Source organism: Mesoplodon bidens, assembly GCF_964165515.1.
Source record: "Mesoplodon bidens genome assembly, chromosome: 11".
In the NCBI taxonomy this organism is placed as follows: domain Eukaryota; kingdom Metazoa; phylum Chordata; class Mammalia; order Artiodactyla; family Ziphiidae; genus Mesoplodon; species Mesoplodon bidens.
Window position 1 is genome coordinate 41,209,009 of NC_138167.1, and position 26,566 is coordinate 41,235,574.

At 42.2% G+C, this 26,566-nt stretch overlaps 1 protein-coding gene across 5 annotated transcripts in view; it reads right to left on the reverse strand.

Moving 5' to 3' along the window:
• Nucleotides 1–3,146: 3,146 nt before the first annotated feature.
• The window catches only part of OS9 (OS9 endoplasmic reticulum lectin), a 29,276-nt gene continuing 5,856 nt past the window's right edge, over nucleotides 3,147–26,566 (reverse strand). Inside the window, exons 6-15 of one of the 5 annotated variants that reach the window (XM_081249229.1) lie at nucleotides 7,807–8,017; nucleotides 7,592–7,693; nucleotides 7,256–7,356; nucleotides 7,003–7,054; nucleotides 6,529–6,617; nucleotides 6,032–6,307; nucleotides 5,566–5,755; nucleotides 4,489–4,653; nucleotides 4,219–4,331; nucleotides 3,147–3,921 (exon numbers count right to left, since the gene is read on the reverse strand). In XM_081249229.1, the coding sequence (XP_081105355.1) occupies nucleotides 3,796–3,921; nucleotides 4,219–4,331; nucleotides 4,489–4,653; nucleotides 5,566–5,755; nucleotides 6,032–6,307; nucleotides 6,529–6,617; nucleotides 7,003–7,054; nucleotides 7,256–7,356; nucleotides 7,592–7,693; nucleotides 7,807–8,017 (1,425 nt within the window). In that variant the 3' untranslated portion in view covers nucleotides 3,147–3,795. Of the gene's footprint in view, nucleotides 3,922–4,218; nucleotides 4,332–4,488; nucleotides 4,654–5,565; nucleotides 5,756–6,031; nucleotides 6,308–6,528; nucleotides 6,618–7,002; nucleotides 7,055–7,255; nucleotides 7,357–7,591; nucleotides 7,697–7,806; nucleotides 8,018–26,566 lie in introns of all 5 variants that reach the window. The other 4 variants (XM_081249228.1, XM_081249230.1, XM_081249232.1 and 1 more) reach the window with 4 other exon arrangements.

A 26,566-nucleotide genomic window follows, 5' to 3' on the forward strand; every position in this document is an offset into this window, starting at 1 on the left:
CCATTGTGGAGCACAGGCTCCGAACGCGCAGGCTCAGCGGCCATGGCTTACGGGCCCAGCCACTCCGCGGCATGTGGGATCTTCCCGGACCAGGGCACGAACCTGTGTCCCCTGCATCGGCAGGTGGACTCTCAACCACTGAGCCACCAGGGAAACCCATGGGATTGGTTTTTTACTTTCCCTTTCTGATATTTTATTGTTAGTGTAAAGAAATACAACAGATTTCTGTATGTTAATCTTGTGTCCTACTACCTTGCTGAATTCGTTTATCAGTTCTAGTAGTTTTTGTGTGGCGTCTTTAGAGTTTTCTATATATAGTATAATGTAATCTGCATAAATGAGTTTTACCTCTTTCCTTCTAATTTGGATACCTTTTATTTCTTTTCCGTGTCTGATTGCTGTGGCTAGGACCTCCAATACTATAGAAGTGGTGAGCGTGGGCATCCTTGTCTTCTTCCAGATTTTAGCGGGAAGGGTTTCAGCTTTTCACCATTGAGTATTACATTGGCTGTGGATTTGTCATAAATGGCTTTTATTATGTTGAGATATGTTCCCTCTATACATACTGTGGTAAGGGTTTTTATCATGAATGGATGTTGAATTTTATCAGATGCTTTTTCTGCATCTATTGAGATGATCATGTGGTTTTTGTCTTTTGTTGATGTGGTGTATCACATTGATTGTGTATGCTGAACCATCCTTGTGACCCTGGGATGAATCCAACTTGATTATGGTGCATGATCTTTTTTATGTGTTGTTGGATTCGGTTTGCTAATACTTTGTTGAGAATTTTAGCTTATATGTTCCTCAAATATATTGGTCTGTAATTTTCTCTTTTTGTAGTGTCCTTGGTTTTGCTATCAGGGTGGTGGAGGCTTCATAGAATGACTTTGGGACTGTTCCCTCCTCTTCCATCTTTTGGAAGAGTTTGAGAAGGATCAGTACAAGTTCTTCTTATGTATGTTTGGTAGAATTCCCCCAGTGAAGCCATCTGGTCATGGACTTTTGTTTGAAGGGGGTTGGTTTTGTTTTGTTTTGTTTTGTTTTTTAATTACAGATTCTGTTTCACTTAGGGATTGGTTTGTTCAAATTATCTATTTCTTTTTGATTCAGTTTTGGTGGATGTATGTTTCTAGAAATTTGTCCTTCCATCTAGGTTGTCCAATTTGTTGGTATATAATTGTTTATAGTATTCTTTTATGGTTTTTTGTATTTCTGCAGTATTGGTTATTTCTCATCTTTCATTTCTTATTTTGTTTGGGTCCTCTCTGTTTTCTTCTTAGTGAGCCTGGCCAGAAGTTTGTCGATTTTGTTTACCCTTTCAAAGAACTAGCTCTTGGTTTTATTGACTTTTTCTTTTGTTTTTTAAATTTCTATTTTATTTGTTCTCTGATCTTTATTATTTCCTTCCTTCTGCTGACTTTAGGTTTTGTTTTTCTTTTTCTAATTCTTTTAGTGGTAGGTTAGGTTGATTATTTGAGATTTTTCTTATTTTTTGAGGAAGGCCTGTATAGTTGTGAACTTCCCTCTAAGGACTGCTTTTGCTGCATCCCATAGATTTTGTATGGTTGTGTCTTCACTGTCATTTGTCTCAAGGTATTTTTAAATTTCCTCTTTGACTTAATCATTGACCCATTGGTACTTTTAGTAGCGTGTTGTTTAATCTCCATGTAATTGTTTTTTTCTTCTCTCTCTGTGATTTCTAGTTTCATGCCATTGTAGTCAGAAAAGATACTTGAAATAATTTCTTTCCTCTTAAATTTGCTGAGGCTTATTTTGTGTCCTAGTATGTGGTCTATCCTAGAGAATGTTCCAAGTGCACTTAAAAAGAATGTGTATTGTTTTTTGTTTTTATTTTTTGGATGTAGTGGCCTGAAGATATCAATTAAGTCTAACTGTAGAACTCCATTTTCTGATGATGTTAAGATTCTACCCCTGTCAAACCAAAGGTAACCCTCCTGCCCCAGCCTGTCCCCACTCTTCCATTCTAAATAGCTTCTGATCAGCTTTTGGTATTCCTTCCATGACTCTTGCCTCCAGGTACCATGTAGTCTCTTCAGAACTCAGCAGCTGGTTTATTATGTTATTGAACACCTCCTGTGGGCCAGGTACTGTGCTAAGAGTACAACACACCCTCTTATCTCATTCAATCCTCACAACCACCCAAGGCCAGTTCAGTTATCCAGTTTACCCATGAGGATACAGCACTGGAAAAGTTAAAATAACTTGTTCAAGGCCATACTAATAGTAAGTGGAGGGGTGAGGATCTGAATCCAGCATTCTGACTGTAGCTGCACTTGAGAAAGTGTCTTAGGTCCCTCCCCTCAAGATACACAAATGGATCTGGGGAAGGAGGGTTTCAGAAGCCTACCTATTTGCATTTTTAAATAAAACAATTTAAGCATAACTTGCACAATAAGTACAAGACCGCTTTCAGCAGAAGGGTCAGCCTCATACAGCTTCCTTCAGGAACTGAATCCTTCTTTCCACTTTTGGAGACGTGGGAGCTCCATGCCCTCTATCCCTTACCTCATGAGTCAGCGGAGTCTTCAGCAAAATGCTGCACACCTGAGAGATGCGGAAAGAGCAAGAGGAGAAAGTGGGGGAAGCAGGGGACCTAGATTTGCACCTGGCAATGAGGAAGAGATGGAGACACCTAACCAGGCCTGCCTACCACTGGCATACTAGGAAGCTGGCCTGTGTGGGCAGCAGCCCCCTCTCTGGGCATGGCTAAAGGTAGAGGTCTTTTCTGGGAAATGAAGTGGTATGGCTGGCAGGTAGGGGGATGGAGTCTGCAGCACTGTAGGAGAGCTCGGCAGGAGGATCCCTGTGGTGGGGTAACTCCATGTGTACCTTGTGGCTCTCCGGATATAAAGGGGTAGAAGAGAAGGAACAGAAATGGACAGATGATGAAAAGAAGGGACACCAACACTGCAAGTGTTTCAGTCAGGGCCAGGCCAGCAGGCTTTGTTTCACCGTCCTGGTCTCTTCCTGCATACTCCAGCCCCACTGCTACTGCCCGGACTGTGGAGCACAGAATGGGATCAGAGAGCATGCCCTCCATCCTGAGGAGAACACCAAGTCTCCTCCCTACTGAGCCCCAACCCACCTACCCCCTCCCAAAAGAAAAAAGAAGATTGATGGTGTGATGGTCCAGTTCTTTATTTAGAAACCTGATTGTTCTAGAACATGGTGGGTGGATCTGCAGCCTACCCTTTTCATGGGATCGTGTCAGAGATGGTGGGCAACTTTCTTCCCATTTTCTCAGCAACAGAGAGAAGGTGCTTCAACTCAGAAGCACAGATTGTAGGGAACAGTGTGGAAAGGGAAAGGGGCAGGACATCCCAAGCCAGTCTGGGGGAAGGGGGAAGGCCTTCTGAACAGGCGTGGGCAGGAGTGGGCATGCCTCTTGGGGCCTGCTGACCCACCCCGCCCTTCTTGCTCCCCCTGCCCTACTCCACTCAAAAGATCTCACAACGCTCTAGGTAGGGAGGGCAAAGGAACCCACAAGCTGGGAGACGACACGGGGGAAGCCGGGAGGAAAGGACGCGGGTATGGGGAGAAGCCCAGGAGAGCAAATCTCACAGGCCTAGGAGGTCTTGAGGGCGCTCTCAGCAGTAGCAGCAGCACTCAACCCGAGGCCCCTCCATACCCCAAGGAGGGCCTCGAAGTCCACAGCTCACAGCTCAGCTCTCCTCTGCTGTTTTGCCTTCAGGGCCCTGGGGGATGGGGGGGAAGGAGGCAGGGCCAGTCTAGGAAGACTCTGGACTCCGTGGTGAGCCACAGGCGGTGGTCTCAGAAGTCAAATTCATCCAGGTCCCCCGTGCCCTCCCCGCCCCGAGAGCCCCACACCCGGCGGTAATTGCTCTCCAGCTCTTTCTGCCGCTGCCGCTCCTTCTGCGCCTCTTCAGCTCCCTGCACCTGGTGGGAGGGCACGGGGGTGAGCGGAGGCCGAGGGAGGCCCCGGGCGCTGGAGGATCCGGGAGGGCAGGCAAGCATGGGGGAGGCAGGAGCCAGCGCACACACTGCTCGTGGGGCTCTGGCTGAGGGCCCGATGCCCAGAACCAATAGCCTCGTCTTACGGATGAGGAAACAGGCTGAGCCAGCGTAGAGGCTGGGAGGTGCCTGGAGGATTCTCAACCACACCCTCAACACCTCAGCTGGTTGCGGGAGAGGGAAGGCTGGAGGTCCAGGACTCGCGGGTGGGGCGCCTCTCACCAAGATATTGAAGAAAATCTCCTTGAGGTTTTTCGTGTCCTCATCAGTCAGCCAGCGTGCATCCTCCTCAGTCCCTTCAGTCCCCGGTCGGACAATCTTGATCTCAATTTTGCCTGGAAAGGACCGGGACGGCCGGTGAATAGAGAGGAGGGGTGGGAGCTTCAGCGCAGGTCCTCTGCCCCCGGACCCCCGGCCGAGGTTCCCAACCCCTCCACTTCGGCAGCAAGCCCTTCCAACAGCTCTGAATCCAGCCCGCCCTCCAGGGCCCACCTTCGGCTGTGAGTCCCTCCCTCTCCAGCAGCTCTTTCACCAGCCCCTCGATTTGTTTCAGTTGTGGGTTTTCCCGTTTCATCTCGAGGACAGTCAGATCCTGATTGGGGCCTCCGTGACGGAGCTTGGTGACCCGGACCCGGACTCTGTGCTCAGGATCCTCCTCTTAGAGGGGGAGACACACAGGGAGACACAAAGCAGAGCCGTGACTCCAGGGTGAGGGGCTGTGGTGGTCGCCTCTCCCTAAGCCATCAGTTGGTTTCGGCAGTTATTCCATCTCGAACATGTATGTGAGCCAGTGCCCAGAATAAATTAGTGCCCGTCACCCCACCCTGCTGCAGCCCATAAAGCTCCCTCCACCAACCGCAGTCTCCTTTCTTCCCTCCTGACCCGATAATTCTGCCCATCACCTACAGGAAAACGACTGTTTTCTGAAGCAAAAATCAGGCCACCTGGGCCTGCAAAGAAGTTTGTTTTAAGAAGCAGGTTGGAAAACTGGTTTGGCACCCCACAATGTCAGGACTCAAAAGACATTTCAGTGTTTATAATCGAGATAGTGGGATGCAAGGTTTGAAACTAGGACATTCCATCTGGAATGTCCATAGGCCCCGTGGAAGGGACACAAGGGGCACAAGAGGAAGGGAACTTCGAGTCTGTCCAGGCAGCTGGCTTATGAGCAGCTGGGCTGCCCCACTGACACCCCTGCTGGCTGGGGCCGCTCCCTGCGCAGCGCTAGCCATCGACAGGCAGCACTTGTCACAGACGTGCGGTCTTCGGCACACAGGCTCCTGTCATTCGGTGAATATCTACCGATCACCCACAAGGTGCCGGCCAAAGTGCTAGGCACTGGATGTACAGGAGCAGGCCAGAAAACAGTCACGCAAGCAAGCCAGAGGCCCTGTGGCCTCTGAAAGCTGCTTCCCAAAAGGACGACTAGGAGGTAACCAGGCAAAGGAATAGAGGTGTTGGGAAGAAGGCAAGCGTGAGAACAGTATCCCAGAAAGAGAGAGAGTGAGCATTCTCAGAAGGGATAAAGATGGCGGACCTGGCTGTTCCTTCCTGTCTGATAGTTCTCACCTGCTGGTTGGGGGGATGGGGGACGCTTCTGGGGGACAACCTTCCTTTTCCGGTGCTTCTTCATCAGCTCTGGACTCTGTTTTTCCTCCAGTCTTTTGATGAGTTTGTTGAGAGTGGATGTCAGGGCCAGCATAGCCCGATCACGCTCCGCCTCCTTCTTCAGCCCGTCTGGGTCCAGCTCTTTCTCTGTCTGGGAGGCCCAAGGTGGGGGTGGAGAGTCAAGGGTCTGCAGTGTGAGGGGCAGTCCATGCTCCACGGAGGAGTAGTATCTGAGTCTCATCCTTCTCTCTGTCCCCCTTCCCCACCATCCCCCCTTTTAATTAAGTAAGCAGCTAGCGGTTCAGGGCGCCAGGTCATATGTCCCAGGCAGGCGAGGTGCTGCCCCTGTTCTCCTCCGGTCCCTGGGCCTGTCCTGCCCACAGGTGCTGGCAGCTGCGGAAGCAGCCGGTGGAAGAGTGGAGCTCACCTCCTGGATGATGTTCTCCAGCTCGCGCTCCATGCCCGCCTTCACCTCCGCACGGAGCCGGTCTCGGTCTGACGGGAGCAGTATCCCTTCCAGTTCCTTCTCAAATTCTCCCAGCAACTGCCTTTCATCCTCATCATCTTCTTCATCCTCATCGTCCTCCTCTTCTTCCAGCTCGTTCTGATGTTCTGGATCACGCTTTTCCTTCACCTCCGGTCCCCTGGGAGAGACTTCTGCAGCACTGTCTCCAGGCTGCTCTTGGCCTGCGTTTGGCTTCCCCTGGGTGGGGATTGGGAGAAAGAGGGAGATGGTAGATGGCTGGGGTTTCTGTAGACACATGGGGGGCAGACAAACAGGGATGTGGTAGCGAGGGACTCAGGAGGAGTCAAGGAAGCTGAGGCAGCTCTTTGGGGCCCAGGTCAGGCCCAGGTCAGGGGTGGTTTTCCGAATGCTCCCAGCAGGGAGGCAGGTTCCACCCCTCCCTGGAGCAGGGCCCATACCTTTCTTGTTCCACCCTTCAGCTCCTCTATCAATCGAATCAAGTCTGCGGGACTCCGAATCACTTTGACCTGCACGTTGTTCTGAAAATCTGTGATGAAAGAATAGGAATGGACCCATTGTGTCTGAAATTAATTCTGTTTTTACTTCCTAAGTAGAGGAATTGAGGAGGCCAAGGAAGGACACGGTCCCTGCCTGCAGGAACTACCTGTCCAGTCTGAGAGATAGGGCCCAACATACCCCTCCAGAGAGCGCTCATGTGGCCTAAGGGGGCCTCACAGGTGAGAGAGAGAAGGATGCTAACAAGCTGCTGAGTACCCTGCTCTTTCACGCACTCCTATAAAAAGGAATCTGCTGCTGGCCTGGCTGCCCAACCTCCCTCCCAGTGTTTTAGCTCTATCCCTACCCCCCAACTGCCCCCTGCAGAACCTGAAAATACATTCAAGTGGTAAAGGAGACGTGGAGGGTTCACTCACCATCGTGGGAGCCTGGCGCTGGATCCGTCGCCTCTAGGTTTGGTTCCTGCTCCTGATGAGAAGAAAAGGGCAGAGTCAAGTACGCAGGCTTAGGCATGCCAACCATACTCTTAAAGCAATCACTCTGGGTAAATCCTTGCAACCCTAGGTAAATGGAGGTCATCTCATCATAATGACCTCAGCTTGAGTGGTCCTCCAGCCCAAAGCCCAGGTTCAGCCTCATCAGAGAAACGGCTAGGAAGCTGGCTCTCACCTCAGCCTGTGCCTCCCCCCTTTCTGGCGCCTGTTCCTCTGGCTCGTGAAGCATCTTCCAGAAATCTGATTCCTTACCGTCATCCTTGGCTAGGCTTGCGCCTGGAATACAGAGAACAAGGGAGAGCCTGAAAGGAGGGGAGAAACAGAAGGGAGCAAATAGCATGGGGTTCGTTCTCCTCTATTACTGAGGGGTTAGGGCCCGTAGTACTTTTTCACCCACCCCAACAGTCAGGACTGTTAAGGACAAGACACCCTTGGGTGTACAGGACAATAACACTGGAGAAGGGAAGAAATGGGAGACATGTTTCATGGAACAGGTGACACAAGGGCCTACCTGCTTTCTTTTGGGGCATCACCCCAGGCTTGGTTTCACTCCATATTTGAGGGTCCAGGTCTTGCTGACCCTCTATGGCTTTGTCTCTGTACTGCTTTGAGTCTACTGAAAGACAGTGTGTAGGCAGGACAGGGGCACATTCCTCTCAGCTCTTCAGTACTTTATCTTCTGCATGTCCCTCCCCATGTCTCTCCTTCCTCATTTTAATTACTCACCAGCTTGCCTCTGAATGTAGGCCAGGTACTCCTCAGGCTGCAGGGCAGGGTGACAGAGAATGGCCTGGGGAGCAGCACTGGGCGGGGGCCGGAGGAGAGGGTGAGGGCAGAGCCGAGGAGTCCGAATGGTCAGCACGTAAGAGCAGGACAAGGGCTCATCCACTCGATCAATGTAGTCCCCAGAAATACCAGCGCCCTCGTCACAGAGGAACTGCCAGGACAGAGAGGGTGAGTAAATAGTGATTACCACCAACAATTACCATTAGTTCTTAGAGCAGCTGTCTTCTATTAAGCACTTATAGTTTGTCAGGCACTGTGCATACATTGTGCATATGGCACTTTACATGCATTAGCTCATTTAATTATCACAGAAACCCAGTAAGGGAGGTATTAGTATCTCAACTCTGTGGCTCAAGAAACTTAGGTTTGAGGTGGCTGAGGGACTTATCCAGGCTGACCAGCTGCTAAGTGGTAAAAAATAGGAACTGAACTTGGGCAGCTTAACTGTAGGTAACCAGCTGATTTGTTTCACGTTATTGCTTTATATAAATACCGTATGTACCTACTTTTACATATTTGATATATATTTTCATATGTATTTGAAATCTATATATTGTGTATGATTTAAAAAAAATTCAAACAGTTCTAAGGTCCCTGTATTATTCAGAAAGAGAACAAAGATATCAATTAATGTTAGCCTTTGATAAATTTAGCATAGACCACTGTAATTTCTAAAGTAACTATTAAAAGCAGAAGGGAGGCCCCACTTCTGAATAGCAGCAGGAGGAGCTCTGCAGACCCACTGCTTAGTGAAATTCCATTACCGGTGAACATTTTTTTAAAACTCACATTTAAAATCTCTGGAAATTTTCCTAAGGACATACAACAAATTAAAAAACATCTATTCAAGAAAATCTGCTACATCTTGGACAGTGAAAGTGTGTAGTACTTGGGCCATGACCTGCTCCCTCCCTCTCTTCCCCCAACCACCACTTCACAGCTCACTTAGACAGATGCTCCACTCCAGGTGAGTGTGGTCCAAAAAACGGGGCTTCCTATCCCCTCAGTATCCAGCCAAGGGATATGGTATTTCACCAGAGGGGCAGGCCACCAATATTTCTCAGTCCTCTCTTGGTCTGAGTTGCAGAGAATAAATTCCTGCTGAATGTGGTCAAGCGATTGAGGACTCCCTTCCTCCACCGAGCCCCACTCATAGGACAGAGGCTCTACCTCAGGTGCAGCAGGACAAGAATATTGGGCCTTGATCCCACCACAGATCACTAAAAGGGCAGAGGTTTCACAACAGAGATGCAAATTGAGAAGACCAGAGGCTATTACCCCTGCCCAGGAGTGTCACTCTGACAGAACTGGATCACTGTCCCTGATACCAGCTCCGGAGCAGGGGCTTAGAGATTCTGCCCAGGGGAGAGGCAATCCATAAGAACAGAGAGCTCCCAAGCTCTTTCCAAAGGAACTGACTTCATGTGAAACGGGGTATGGGGAAGTTTAAGCCTAAGGGCACATTCAAAAAAATGAAAAATTTGATGGTAAGCACTAAAGAAGCTGGTAGCATCAAAAACAACCCCTGGGGGCTTCCCTGGGGGCGCAGTGGTTGAGAGTCCGCCTGCCGATGCAGGGGACACGGGTTCGTGCCCCGGTCTGGGAAGATCCCACATGCCGCGGAGCGGCTGGGCCCGTGAGCCATGGCCGCTGAGCCTGCGCGTCCGGAGCCTGTGCCCCGCAACGGGAGAGGCCACAACAGTGAGAGGCCCGCGTACCGCAGAAAAAAACAAAAAACAAACCCAACCCCTGTAAAGGGGCCCTAATTCAATTGGATCAGACTAGGGACCAACTTATGCCCCACATGTAACAAACTACAGAGCAATCAGCTGGCAATTAGTGGGTAAGAACAGCTGGGTATGATACCAGCAGAGGCAGACAGGGTAACACATCAGCAAAAGAGACAGTCAAAGTGAGCCCTGCTGAAACCACTGTCATCTCATGTGACTGTGTGCATGTCCAAGGCTGTGCCCTCAGAGAAGTGACATCAGAGGCTTCATATTGTAGGAGAAGTAGACTTCATTAAAATAGCCCAGCCAAGTCACTAAAGAAACAAGCAAACAACCAAAACAAGTCTTGTGGTGGAGGGCAAGAATCAGTATTCAGACTTGCTTCAATATAATACCCAAAATGTCCAGCTTTCAACAAAAAATTATGAGATATGCAAAGAAACAGTTCAGTGTGACGCATACACAGGAAAAAAGCAGGCAACAGAAAATGCCTGTGAGAGGGCACAGATGTTAGATTTCACAGAGAAACATTTTTTTAACATCTTTATTGGAGTATAATTCCTTTACAATGGTGTGTTAGTTTCTGCTTTATAATAGATAAACATTTTAAAGTAGTCATTATAAATATGTTCAAGGAGCTAAGAACTTAAATCATACAAAGTGTTCTCCTATAATTCAAAAAGATACACGCACCCCTATGTTAACAGCAGCACTGTTTACAATAGCCAAGACATGGAAACAAATCAACAGATGAATAGGATGGATGAATGGATAAAGATGATGTGGTACACATGTACAATGGAATACTACTCAGCTGTAAAAAAGGATGAAATAATGCCATTTGCAGCAACATGGATGGACCTAGAGATGACCATATTAAGTGAGGTAAGTCAGAAAGAGAAAGACAAATACATTGATACCACATATGAATCTAAAATATTATACAAATGAACTTATCTACGAAACAGAAATAGACTCACAGACATAAAGAACAGACTTGTGATTGCCAAGGGGGAGGGGAGGTGGAGGAGAGAAGGACTGGGAGTTTGGGATTGGCAGATGCAAACTATTATATATAGACTGGATAAACAACAAGGTCCTACTGTATAGGAAACTATATTCAATATCCTGCGATAAACCACAATGGAAAAGAATTATGAAAAAGAATGTATATATAACTGAATCACAGCAGAAATTAACACAACATTGTAAATCCAGTATACTTCAATGAAATAAATCAAAAAAGGAAAGGAGGGGCAAAGTATGTTCTCTGACCACAATGGAATGATATTAGAAATCAATAATATAAAGGAATTTGGGGGAATTCATAAATATGTGGAAATTAAACAATATACTCCTAAGTAGCCAATGGCTCAAAGAAGAAATCACAAGAAAATTAGAAAATACTAAGATGAGTGAAAACACAAGACACAATATATCAAAACTTGCGGAATGCAGCTAAAGCAGTGCTTAGAAGAAAATTATTACCTGTAAAATACAAAGAAGAAGAAAGATATCAAACCCATAACCTGAAAAAGAAAAGCAAACTAAACCCAAAGCAAGCAGGGGGAAGGAAATAATATGGATTAGAACAGAAATGAATGAAATAGAGAACAGAAAAGCAATAGAGAAAATAAACTAAAAGTTGATTTTTGAAAAGATAAATAAAAGTGACAAAACTTTAACTAGACTGACCAAGAAAAAAAGAGAAGACTCAAATTAGTACAGTTGAGAATGAAAGAAGGAACATTACTACCAACCCTTACAGATATAAAAAGGATTGTAAAGGAATACGATGATGACCTATATGCCAACAAATCAGATAACTCAGATGAAATGGACAAATTTCTAGAAAGACACAAACTACCAAAACTGACTCAAGAAGAAACAGACAATCTGAATAGACCAGTAACAAGTAAAGAGATTAAGTCAGTAATTAAAACACTAGCTACATAGAAAAGCTTGGGTCAGGTGGGTCTACTGATGAATTCTATCAAACATTTAAAAAATAAAAATACCAATCGGTCTCAAACTCTTCAAAAAATAGAAGAGGAGAGAATACTTCCCAACTCATTCTATGAGACAAGTATTACCCTGACACCAAATCTAGATAAAGATATCACAAAAAAGGAAACCACAGGCCAAAATCTCTCATGATTATAAACCCCCAAATCCTCAACTAGTTAAATGAATTCCACAACATATAAAAAGGATTACACACCATGGCCAAGTGGGATTTATTCCAGGAGTACAGGGTTGGGTTAATATTTTTAAAATCAATTAATTTAATTAATACATCCTATCAATAGAATAAAGGACCAAAACCACATGATTATCTCAATGGATACAGAAAAAGCATTTGACAAAATTCAATATCTCTTCATGATCAGAACATTCAACAAACAAGGAAAAGGGGAACTTCATCGATCTGATAAAAGGCATCTATAGGACTTCCCTGGTGGCACAGTGGTTAAGAATCCGCCTGCCAAAGCAGGGGACACGGGTTTAATCCCTGGTCCGGGAAGATCCCACATGCCGCGGAGCAGCTAAGTCCATGCGCCACAACTCCTGAGCCTGCGCTCTAGAGCCCACGAGCCACAACTACTGAAGCCTGTGCGCTCTAGGGCCCGCATGCTGCCAACGACTGAGCCCGTGTGCTGCAACTACTGAAGCCCGTGCGCCTAGAGCCTGTGCTCCGCAACAAGAGAAGCCACCGCAATAAGCCCGCACACCTCAACAAAGAGTAGCCCCTGATCGCTGCAACTAGAGAAAGCCCGCGCACAGCAATGAAGACCCAATGCAGCCAAAAAAAAAAAAAAAAAAGTAGCCATTTATTAAAAAAAAAAAAAGGCATCTATGAAAAATCCACAGCTAACACTATACTTAATGGTAAAAAAACTGAATGGTTTCCTCCTGAGATCAGGAACAAGAGAAGGATGTCTGCTCATGCCACTTCTATTCAACATCATACTGGGGGTTCTGACTAGGGCAATTAAGCAAGAAAATGAAATAAAAGGCATCTAGATTAGAAAAACTAAAACTATCTTTATTTACAAGATGACCTGTTCTTGCATATAGAAAATCCTAAGGAATCTACTAGAAAAAAAAAAAAACATTACAAATAAATGAGTTCAGTAGGTTACAGGATATAGGAATCAACCGTATTTCTATACACCTGCAATGAACAATCCAAAAATAAAATTAATAATTACATTTGCAATAGCATCAAAAAGAATTAGGTAATTGGGAATAAATGTAGCAAAATAAGTGTAGAACTATTATTCTGAAAACTACAGAATACTAAATCAACTATACTTCACACTTTTTTTTTTTCTGCCATGTGGCTTGCAGGAGCTTAGTTCCCCGACCAGGGATCAAACCCGTGCCCCCTGCACTGGAAGCACAGAGTCAACCACTGGACCGCCAGGGAACTCCCTAAATCAACTATACTTCAATTTTTAAAATTTTTTAAAAAATAATAATATAAAAACAATATGACTTCCCTGGTGGCGCAGTGATTAAGAATCTGCCTGCCAATGCAGGGGACATGTGTTCCATCCCTGGCTGGGGAAGATTCCCACATGCCCCAGAGCAACTAAGCCTGTGTGCCACAACTACTGAAGCCCACACGCCCTAGAGCCCCTGTGCTGCAACTACTGAGCCTGTGTGCTGCAACTACTGAAGCCCACGTGTCTAGAGCCCATGCTCTGCAACAAGAGAAGCCACCACAATGAGAAGCCCGTGCACCACAACGAAGACCCAATGCAGCCAAAACAAAAAAACAAAAAAAACCCAGTTCTTTAACACCCACTATATCCCAGGAAAAAAACAAAACAAAACAAAAAAACTTCCAAAACTACAAAACATTGCTGAACGAAATTAAAGACAAACAGAAGGACATCCAAGTTCACAGATTACAAGACTTAATACTGTTAAGATGACAATACTCCCCCAATTGATCTTCAGATTCAATGCAATCTCCATCAAAATTTCAGACATGTTCTTTGCAGAAATAAACAAACTGTTCCTAAAATTCATACGAAAATTTGAGGAACTCCACATAGCCAAAACAATCTTGAAAAAAAAGAACAGGATTGGATTTCGAATTGTACTTATGGATTTCAAAACTTGCTACAAAGCTACAATAATCAAGACATTGTGGTACTGACATAAGTATAAATATATAGACCAAGAAAACAGAATTGAGAGTCCAGAAATTAATTTTCACTGTTATCATCATTTGATTTTCAACAATGTTACCCAGAAGATTCAGTGGGAATTGTCTTTTCAACAGTTGATGCTAGGTCAACTGTATATCTACAAGCAAAAGAATGAAGTTGGACTCCTACTTCCTACCATATACAAAAAATTAAATCCAACTGGATCAAAGACCTACATGTAAAACTATAAAGCTCTTAGAAAGAAACATAGGTGTAAGTCTTCCTGGCAATCGTTTGTTGGATACAACATCAAAAGCACAAGTAACAACAACAACAACAAAATAGATAAATTGGAATCCATCAAAATTAAAGGCCTTTGTGTTGCAAAGGACACCATCAAGAATGTGAACTGGGAACCCACAGAATGGGAGAAAATATTTGCAAATCACATATCTGAGAAGGGACTTGTACCCAGAATATATAAAGAAATTTTACAACTCAATAATAAAACGACACTGCAATTTTTAAATGGGCAAAAGATCTGAATAGATATTTCTCCAAAGAAGATAGACAAATTGCTAGTAAGCCCATGAAAAGATGCTCCACATCGTTAACCATCAGGGAAATGCAAATCAAAACCACAACGAGATGCCGTTTCATACTTATTAGGAAGGCTATAGGCAAAAAGATGAAAAACAAGTGTTGATGGGGATGTGGAGAAACTGAAACCCTCATACACCACTTGTGGGATTATAAAATGATGCTACTGCTTTGCAAACAGTCTGGCAGTTTCTCGAAAGGTTAAACATAGAATTACCATATGATCCAACAATTCTACTCCTTGGTATGTACCAAAAGAAATGAGAACATATGTCCACGCAAAAACTTGTTCACATATGTTAAAAGCAGCATTGTTCATAATAGCCAAAAAGAGCAAACAACCCAAGTATTCATCAACTGATGAATGGATAAATAGAATGTGGAATATTATTTGGCAATAAAATGTAATGAAGTACTAGTACATGCTATGCACAGATGGCCCTTGAAAACACGGTAAATGAAAGAAGCCAGATACAAAAGGTCACACGTTGCATAATTCCATCTATATGAAATGCCCAGAATAAGCAAATCTATAGAGTGAAAGATTAGAGGTTGTCTAGAGGGGAGGATGGGGTTTGGAGGAGAGGTGGAATGGAAAGTAACTGCTAAAGGGTAGTGGATTTCTTTTATGGTGATGACAGTGTTCTAAAATTGATTGTGGTGATAGTTGTACAACTCTGAATATACGAAAAACCACTGAATTGCACACTGAATTGTGTGGTATGTGAATTATATCTCAATAAGGACGTTATTTAAAAAAATAAAGAGCATAACTTCCCACTGAGATGAGAGAAAAAGTGGCATAATTAAGACAAAATAAAACAAACCAAAAGCAAGAAAGGGGAGAAAAAGAAAGTGGAACAGAAGAAAGCATAAAATAAAACGTTAGACATAAGTCCAAATATATACACACACACATATATAAATGGTTAAAAATGGTTAAAAATACAAGTATATGCTGTTTAGAGACACATTTAAAACATAAGAATATAGAAAAGATAAAAGCAAAAGGATGAAAAAATAAGTAAACATAACTCAATGAAAGCTGTTACAGCTATATTATTATCACACAAGAGACTTTAAGTAAAAAAATTACTAAGATAAAGAAGGTCAATTCATAATGTTAAAATGTTCAATTTGTGAGGAAGATAATTTAAATTGTGTGTAATTCTTTATCTTCCTTATTGTCTGTCTCTCCCAACTAGAGCAGGCAATTCTGTCTGTTGTGTTCTCTGAAATATCGCTAGCAACTATAAAAGTGCCTGGCACATAGAAGCACTTAATAAACATTTGTTGAATAAATTAATACATAGCCCCAAGATACAAAAGCAACAACTGACAGAATAATGATGAATAAATTGAAAGAATAATAAGGAATAACACACAAATCCATAATTATAGCGGGAGACAAAGCAGTAAGGATACAAAAGATTTGAACAGCAGTAAGGATACAAAAGATTTGACCAATCATGACCTGAAAGACATACAGAAAACACTGTGCCTAACAGTAGAGGACACATTCTTTTCAAGGACAAAGAATCATTCACAGAAATTGACATATACTGGACCATACAAGTCTCAACAAATTGAAACTTACATGGTCCAGGACTTGTATTTGAGGACTCAAATTAAATGGTACCACCATTAAAATCTATATAATTATGAGATATATAAGATAATCAGGGAAACAAAATTATTGAATATTTGGTGATAAGAAATTATGGTTAATTTTTTAGTGTGATATGGTATTGTGGTTATATTTTTAAAAGGGCTCTAGTCTTTTAGGGTTAATACAGAAATATTTGCGGATGAAATGATATGATGTCTGTAATTTGTTTCCAAATAATCTGGGAGTGGAGGTGTAGTGCAGGGAGGTAGGCAAGGGGATAGATGAAATGAGACTGGCCATATTGGCTCAAGCCAGACGATACACAGGTGGGTCACTGGAAAATTATCTCTGATTCTATGTTTTAAATTTTCCATAACAAAAAATTTTAAAAAGACAATCATTAAATATATAAAACCTGCACCCAGCAATTACACTTTCAAGATACAGTTACACATATACATATGTATAATGGAATAATCTTTTGTAATGACAAAAAGTAGGGGGGAAACTATTTTAATCAGTACAGTAATGGTGACAAAATGATAGAATATTCACACAATGGAACATTATGCAAATATGAAAACAAAGAATAAAGTTCTAGATGTACTGCCATTGAAAGATGTCTAAGAATTATTGTCAAGATATACAAAAACAAGGTGCAGAATGTGTGTTTAATATACTGTGTATTGTGTGTAAACAAAGGGAACAGGAAATAAGAATCTCTAGTCATAATTGCTTTTTTTTTTTTTTTTTTTGCAGTACGCGGGCCTCTCACTGTTGTGGCCTCTCCCGTTGCGGAGCACAGGCTCCAGACGCGCAGGCTCAGCGGCCATGGGCCATGGCTCACGGGCCTAGCCGCTCTGCGGCATGTGGGATCTTCCCGGACTGGGGCACAAACCCGTGTCCCCTGCATCGGCAGGCGGACTCTCAACCACTGCGCCACCAGGGAAGCCCCAAAATTGCAATCTTACACATCCTTCAGAGTATAGAAAAAGTGAACATTTTTCAACTTATTTTCTGAGGCTAGCATAACCTTGTCACTAAAGCATGATAAGGACAGTACTAGAAGGAAAAACGACAGGTCAATATCTCTTAGGAGATACACTATACAAGATCCTTTAAAACATCACAAACTGAGCCCAACAAGATATAAAAGGATAGTCAAAGGTAATACATATGACTGAATTGGGTTCATCTCAGGAAAGCAAAATTGGTTTAACATTAGAAAAGCAATAAATAACTTAATGTCAAATCACAGATATAGAGAATAAACTAGTGGTTACCAGTGGGGAGATGAAGAGGGGGGCAATATAGGGATAGAGGATTAAGAGGTACAAACTATAATGTATAAAATAAACTACAAGGATATACTGTATAACACAGGGAATACAGCCAATATTTTATAGTAACTATAAATGGAGTATAACCTTTAAAAATTGTGAATCACCATATTGTACACCTGTAATTTATATAATATCAACTACTATACTTCAATTTTTTAAAATGTTTTAATAAGAGCAAAAAAATTTCTGAGTGTATAAAAAGAAGCTAACAATGGTTACCTTTTTATGGGGATGGGAAGAGACAGATGAGGGGAAAGGTGTGTTGAGGCTTTTCTCTGTATACTTTGTAAAGCATTTCTACATTGGAGCTATGAAAATTTAATACCTATTCAAAAATTAAATATAAAATTTTTTAAGTGTGAAAAAAATCCAAGTTAGAAAGAGAACAGAATAAACTTAAAAGAAGAAGAAGGAAAGAAATAAAAAAGATAAAATAATGAAGATGTTAATGAAATAGTAATCAGACAATAGAGAGGATAAAGAAGGTCAAAAGGTAGCTCTTGGACTAATAGATAAATCTCTGGCAAGACAGATCAACAAAAAGAGAAAAGGTAAAGTCAATAATAGGAATTAAAAAGGGGGTATATCTACAAAAACAGATTTTAAATAAAAATAAAACACTAACTTTACGCTAATACATTTGAAAATTTAGGAATGAAATAATGGCCTAAGAAATTATAATTTATTAATGCTTCATGACATAGTAAACCTAAAAAATTTTATTATCATTAAGTAAATTAAAACAGTAGTAAAAACCATGCCCACAATATACCAATATTGTGGTGAATTGTGGGGATGAGGCAGTTTTACAGAGTTCTCCCAAACCTTTAAAGAACTGATGAATTCCTATCTTAGCAAACTATTTCAGAGGACAGCGAAAGAGGGAAGATTCTCAAGGCACTTATGAAGCTAATATTACCTGATACCAAAAGAAGGTAAGCACAATACAAGAAAAGAAAATTATAGACCAAGTCACACATGAAAATACCTGTAAAAATCACGTTTTAGGAGACTGAACATAGCAATGTGCTAATAATAGTTCATGACGATGGATTATCCCAGAAGTGCAAGGGTAAAAAACCTTAGAAAATGAATTACTTTAATTTACCATATCAAAAAACAGAGATGAAAAACCACAGGACCCTCTTAATAGATACAGAAAAACATGTGTTAAAATTCCACAGCTTTGCATCATGAAAGTATTCAGCAAATTAGGAATAGAATGGATCTTCATTCACCTGATAAAGAGTGTCTACAAAAAGCCTACAGGAAAATATGTTAATAGTGTAACTTCAGGGACTTCCCTGGTGGTCCAGTGGTTAAGACCCTGCACTCCCGGGCTTCCCTGGTGGCGCAGTGGTTAAGAATCCGCCTGCCAATGCAGGGGACATGGGTCTGAGCCCTAGTCCGGGAAGATCCTACATGCCGCTGAGCAACTAAGCCCATGCGCCGTAACTACTGAGCCTGCGCTCTGGAGCCTGTGGGCCACAATTACTGAGCCTGTGCTCTAGAGCCCGCGAGCCACAGCTACTGAGCCCGCGTGCCTAGAGCCTGTGCTCCACAACAAGATAAGCCTGTACACGCAACAAAAGAGTAGCCCCCGCTCGCCACAACTAGAGAAAAGCCCGCATGCAGCAATGAAGACCCAACGCAGCCAAAAGTATATAAATAAATTTATTTTAAAAAAACAAAACAAAAACCTTGGTTAAATACCCTGCGCGGGCTTCCCTGGTGGCATGGTGGTTAAGAATCCACCTGCCAATGCAGGGGACACGGGTCTGAGCCCTGGTCCGGGAAAAGCCCACATGCTGCGGAGCAACTAAGCCCGTGCACCACAACTACTGAGCCTGCGCTCTAGAGCCTGCAAGTCACAACTACTGAGGCCGTGAGCCTGAAGCCCATGCTCCACAACAAGAGAAGCCACCACAATGAGAAATCTGTGCACCGCAAGGAAGAGTAGCCCCCACTCACCACAACTAGAGAAAGCCTGTGCGCAGCAATGAAGACCCAACGCAGCCAAAAATAAGTAAATAAAATAGATAAATTTAAAAAAATAATAAATAAATAAAGACCCTGCACTCCCAATGCAGGGGGCTCAAGTTTGATCCCTGGTCAGGGAAGTAGATCCTGCATGCTGCAAATGAAAAAAGATCCTGCATGCCGCAACTAAAGATCCCGCACTGGGACTTCCCTAGTGGCGCAGTGGTTGAGAATCTGCCTGCCAATACAGGGTACACAGGTTCGATCCCTGGTCCGGGAAGATCCCACAACCCGTGTAGCAACTAAGCCCATGTGCCACAACTACTGAGCCTGCACTCTAGAGCCCATGAGCCACAACTACTGAGCCCTCGCGCCACAACTACTGAAGCCCGTGTGCCTAGAGCCGATGCTGCGCAACAAGAGAAACCACCGCAATGAGAAGGCCACGCACTGCAGTGAAGACCCAACACAGCCAAAAAAAAAAAAAAGATCCCGCACACTGTAACTAAAGATTTTGCACACCACAACGAAGATCCTGTGTGCCACAACTAAAAAAAAAAAAAAAAAAACCTGGCACAGCTAAATAAATAAAATATTTTTACAAACTAGTGTAACTTCAGGAGCACTCCCTTTAAAGTCAGGAACAAGTCAAAGATGGCCATCATCACCATTTCTATTGCACTGTAAGTATAAGGAAAATGAAATGTATATGAATTAGAAAGGAAGAAACCAAAATTCTCCCTATTTGCAGATGACATGATTATTTACACAGAAAATCCATGGGAATCTGCAAACTATTAGACATGAGAGAGTTCAGCAAAGTTACTGAATACAAGATCAATACATAAAATCAATTAATGTGACCATACACCAGCAACAATCAGTCATAAGATGTAATTTTTAAAAGATGCCATTTACAACTGCATCAAAAACTATAAGGTGCCTGTATGCTTGAAACATGTACATATACACACAAGACACAAATAAACAAAAGCTACAAGGTATCTAGGACTAACCTCACATAAGATGTACGAGAGCTTCACAGAGAAAATTTAAATCTTACTAAAGTACAAGACAATAAAAAGAAGTAAACATCATGATCATAGTATATGAAGACTCAATATCATAAAATATCAATTCTCTCCAAATTAATCCAAATTAATCTAAAATTCAACATACTTCCAGTTAAAATTCCCAAAACAGTTTTACACAGAACTTATCCAATAATAGCCCAGATGGTTTTGAAGAACAAAGGAAAATGCACATTATCAGATAAAAAAACTTAGTAACAGACTTTTAAAACAAAACAGAAGCCAATAAGAAAGTGCACACATATATTGGAACCTGATAAATGACTGAGGTGGTGCTACAAATCAGAGAGGAAATGCAGATTACTCAATAAATGATGCTGGGACAACTGGTTATCCTGATGGAAATTAGGTATATTTAGGTCCCAAGCTTACACTATACATTAAATTTTTGATTGAATTAAAGTCCAAAATATAATAAGAAATCTTCTAAAACTTCAAAAATATAGGTGAATAGAAAAGTATTTAATAAAAGATCCAAAGTACAAACTATAAAGAAAAAGACTGAAAATTTTAATCATATTGGAATTAAGGATTCAAAACTAATATACAGAAAGCTGCTGCATTTCTATACACTAACAATGAAATAGCAGAGAAATTAAGAAAACAATCCCATTTACCACTGCATCAAAAACAATAAAATACCTAGGAATAAACCTACCTAAGGAGGCAAAAGACTTACTCCAAAAATTATTAGACATTGATGAAAGAAAGTGAAGTTGACACAAACAGATGGAAAGATATACCGTGTTCTTGGGTTGGAAGAATATTGTTAAAATGACCATACTACCCAAGGTAATCTACAGATTCAATGCTTTCCCTATTAAAATACTAGTGGCATTTTTCACAGGACTAGAACAAAAATTTTTTTTTTTTTTTTTTTTTTTGCGGTACGCAGGCCTCTCACTGCTGTGGCCTCTTCCGTTGTGGAGCACAGGCTCCGGACGCACAGGCTCAGCGGCCATGGCTCACGGGCCCAGCCGCTCCGCGGCATGCGGGATCCTCCCAGACTGGGGCACGAACCCGTGTCCCCTGCATCGGCAGGCGGACTCTCAACCACTGTGCCACCAGGGAAGCCCGAACAAAAATTTTTTAATTTGTATGGAAACACAAAAGACCCCAAATAGCCAAAACAATCATGAGAAAGAAGAACAGAGGTAGAGGAATCACTCTTCCTGACTTGAGACAATACTACAAAGTTACAGTAATCAAAACAGTATGGCACTGGCACAAAAACAGACACATAGATCAGTGGAACAGCATAGAAAGCCCAGAAATAAACCATGCACTTATGGTCAATTAATCTATGACAAAGGAGGCAAGAATATACAATGGAGAAAAGACAGTCCCTTCAGCAAGTGGTACTAGGAAAACTGGACAGCTACATGTGAAATAATTAAATTAGAACATTCTCTAACACCATATACAAAAAATAAACTCAAAATGGATAAAAGACCTAAATATAAGACCAGATACTGGGACTTCCCTGGTGGCACAGTGGTTAAGAATCCGCCTGTCAATGCAGGGGACATGGGTTCGATCCCTGGTCCGGGAAGATCCCACATGCCTCAGAGCAACTAAGCCCGTGTGCCGCAACTACTGAGCCTGAGCTCTAGAGCCCACGAGCCACAACTACTGAGCCCACATGCCACAACTACTGAAGCCTGCATGCCTAGAGCCTGAGCTCCGCAACAAGAGAAGCCACTGCAATGAGAAGCCTGCTTGCCGCAACTAGAGAAAAGCCAGCCCACAGCAACGAAGACCCAACTCAGCCAAAACAAACAAACAAAACAGATACTATAAAACTCCTAGACGAAAACATAGGCAGAACACTCTTTGACATAAATCACAGAAAATTTTTTTGGCTCCGTCTCCTAGAGAAGTGGAAATAAAAGCAAAAATAGGGCTTCCCTGGTGGCGCAGTGGTTGAGAGTCCGACGCCTGCCGATGCAGGGGACACGGGTTCGTGCTCCGGTCCGGGAAGATCCCACATGCTGCGGAGCGGCTGGGCCCATGAGCCATGGCTGCTGAGCCTGCGCATCTGGAGCCTGTGCTCCGCAACGGGAGAGGCCACAACAGTGAGAGGCCCGCGTACCACACACACACACACAAAAGCAAAAATAAACAAATGGGGTCTAATTAAACTTAAAAGCTTTTGCACAGCAAAGAAAACCATAAACAAAATGAAAAGACAACCTATGGAATGGGAGAAAATATTTGCAAACAATGTGACCAACAAGGGCTTAATTTCCAAAATATACAAACAGCTCAATATCAAAAAAACAAACAACCTAATCAAAAAATGGGCAGAAGATCTAAATAGACATTTCTCCAGAAAAGACATACAGATGGCCAATAGGCACATGAAAAGATGCTCAACATTGCTAATTATCAGAGAAATGCAAATCAAAACTACAATGAGGTATCACCTCACACCAGTCAGAATAGCCATCATTAAAAAGTCTACAAATAATAAATGCCGCAGAGGGTGTGGTGAAAAGGGAATCCTCCTATACTGTTGGTGGGAATGTAAATTGGTGCAGCCACTATGGAAAACAGTATGGAGGTTCCTTAAAAAACTAAAAATAGAGTTACATATGATCCAGCAATCCCACTCCTGGGCATATATCTGGATAAAACTATAATTCAAAAAGAAACATGCACCCTAATGTTCACAGCAGCACTATTTACAATAGCCAAAACATGGAAGCAACCTAAATGTCCATTGACAGATGAATGGATAAAGAGATGTGGTATATATACACAATGGAATACTACTCAGCCATAAAAACAATGAAATAATGCCATTTGCAGCAACATGTATGCACCTAGAGATTATCATACTAAGTGAAGTAAGTCAGAAAGAGAAAGACAAATATCATATATCACTTATATGTGGAATCTAAAATATGATACAAATGAACTTATTTACAAAACAGAAACAGACTCATAGACATAGAAAATAAACTTATGGTTACCAAAGGGGAAAGGGGGTGGGGAGGGATCAATTCAAAGTTTGGGATTAGCAGAAACACACTACTGTATATAAAATAAACAGTAAGGACCTACTGTATGGCATAGGGAACTATATTCAATATCTTGTAATAACCTATAATGGAAAAGAATCTGAAAAAATATATATAACTGAATCACTTTGCTGTATACCTGAAACTAACATAACATTGTAAATCAACTATACTTCAATAAAAAGTTTGTTCTGAAAAAAAATTTTGTTAATTAAAAGTACATTTAAGACATTCTAAACAAAAGAAAAAGATAAGCTATAGAGAAAATGTAAGTAACTAAGGAATTAAATATGGAATATATAAAAAATGCCTACCTAACTCATTCTATGAGGCTAGCATTACCCTGATACCAAAGCCCGACAAAGGTATTACAAGACAAGAAAATTATAGACCAATATCCCTTGTGAATACAGATGCAAAATTTCTCAACAAAATATGAGGAAAACAAATTCAGCAGCACACTGAAAGCATTATACATCATGATTTATGTGGGATTTATTCCAGGAATGCAAAGATGGTTCAACATATAAAATAATCAATCTATATAACATAATACATCACATCAATATAATAGAATGCAGAAAAAAGCCACATGATCATCTCAATTCATGTAGAAAAAGCATTTAACAAAATTCAACATTCTTTCATGATAAAATCACTTGATAAACTAGGAAGAGAAGAGAATGTCTCAACGTGATAAAGGCCATACATGAAAACCCCACCACTAATGTCACACTCAATGATGAATGAATAAGAGCTTTTCCCCTAATATTAGGAACAAGATAAGGATGCCTACTTTATGTCACTTCTACTTAACAGACTACTAGAAGTTCTAACCAGAGCAATTAAGCAAGAAAAAGAAATAAAGGGCATCCAAATTGGAAAGGAAGAAGTAAATTTATCTCTGTTTCAGAGGTGACATGACATTACACATAGAAAATCCAAAGGAAGCCATGCTCGCCTTCTGAGATGGACCACATTCTGCCTATGGAATGTGAATCTCTCCTTTCACTTTACTACAGCTTGCTTGTTGAATTCTTTCCTGCACAAAATCAAGGACCCTCACTTGATGGCTCATCCCAGGAACTCGCCTGAGACCTGGGACATGACCATCCTCTTGTGCCTCATTTTCCTGCAACCCCTTTGCAAAGGATATTAATAAATCTACTTCTTACCTATCACTTTCCCTCTTGCTGAATTCCTTCTGCTCTGAAACATAAAGAACCTGAGCTTCATTAAGTCCTGAGACGAGCTGTGTGGTTTCACTTGGAAGACTGCGGGTTTGAGTCCCATCTGGGGTGCGGTTTTAGCTCCTCCTCAAGAGATATACATAACAATCTGATACAGTCTTTGAGTTCTGCAGGAACTAAGGCCCCCACCCAGATAGAGGACAGAATGATGATACTGACCTTTCTGACTTCAACCCACTAAAGCTTGGACTCTGTCCACTTCCGCCCCAATTCTATGCTCATCTCCTCTACTCAAGCCTCTTCATGAGTATGCATGTACCCTTAGCTCAAAAATTCCCCAATTTTGCTGTTCGGGGAGACACTGCTTTGGGAAAGATCCCCCCTGTCCTTCGTAATTGCTGCAAGTACTAAATCCTTCCTTCTCCTGAAAAAAAGAAAAGAAAAGAAAAGAAAATCCAAAGGAACCCAAACAAAAAAATTGTTAGAGCTAATAAATGAATTCAGCAAAGATGCAGGATATAAAATCAACATGCAAATATCAGTTGTATCTCTATACACTTGCAATGAACAATTCAAAAAGGAAATTTAAAAAAATTTTCATTCACAATAGCATCAAAAAAAATACTTAGGGTACATTTATCCAAGGAGGTGAAAGACTTGTACACTGAAAACTACAAAACATTATTAAAAGAAATTATAGAAGACACAAATAAATGGAAAGACATTCCATGTTCATGGACTGGAAAACATAATATTGCTAAGACGGCAATACTACACTAAGTGATATACATATTCAATGCAATCCCTATAAAAATCTCAACAGCATATTTTACAGATATAGAAAAACCCATCTTAGGGCTTCCCTGGTGGCGCAGTGGTTAAGAATCCGCCTGCCAATGCAGGGGACATGGTTCAAGCACTGGTCCAGGAAGATCCCACATGCCGCGGAGCAACTAAGCCCGTGCACCACAACTACTGAGCCTGTGCTCTAGAGCCCGTGAGCCACAACTACTGACCCCGCGTGCCACAACTACTGAAGCCAGCGTGCCTAGAGCCGGCGCTCCACAACAAGAGAAGCCACCGCAATGAGAAGCCCATGCACCACAACGAAGAGTAGCCCCCACTCGCCACAACTAGAGAAAGCCCCCGCACAGCAATGAAGACCCAACGCAGCCAAAAATAAATAAATAAATTTATTAAAAAAAATCATCGAACTGGATCTCCATGTCACTCCACAGAATGGTAAAAACATCGATTAGTGAAAAAGCAAAACTATACCGATGTATAATTTTAAAATACAAAATATATATATTGCCTGTGATATGTGTAGCACTAATAAAAGTACAAGGCAAGCACAGAGATGGTTGTGGTTGTTTCTGGAGAGGAGAGGGAGGGAACAAATGAGAGGGTAGCTTTTACTATATCATTAGCATTTTATTCCTTCTATTAAAAAAAACAGACCTGAAGCAAATATGGCAAAATGTTAACATCTGTTTAACTTGGCAGTGGATTTATGGGTCTCTTTGACATTATTTTCTGTATGTTTGAAATGTTTCATAATTAAACATTTTAATGAAAAAATCTTAGATCTCTGTGAAATCTTACTTAATGTACGAATTGAGATAGGGATCCAAATTTATTTAATTCCAGATGGCTAACCAACTGCTCCCAAACTCCCCGGAAACTGCACTTTTACCAAACGCTGTGCACACTGCTCCCGCCAAGGAGGCACTGGGAAGATGGAACTTCACCAGGCCTGCCCTGGAGCGGGGGATTCACTCAGTCACTCAGGCTACGAACTTGGGTGGCCCGTCAGGATATAAAAGCAGCCACAGAGGAACGCCCTCAACTTTCTGCCACTAAAACCTCCAGACTCCCCAGCAAATATGCCATCTTTCTGTTCTAGTTACAACCACAGAGCCGCCTCCTCAGGATCCCAGCCCTGCCCACATTCTCTTCTCATTCTTTCTCCTG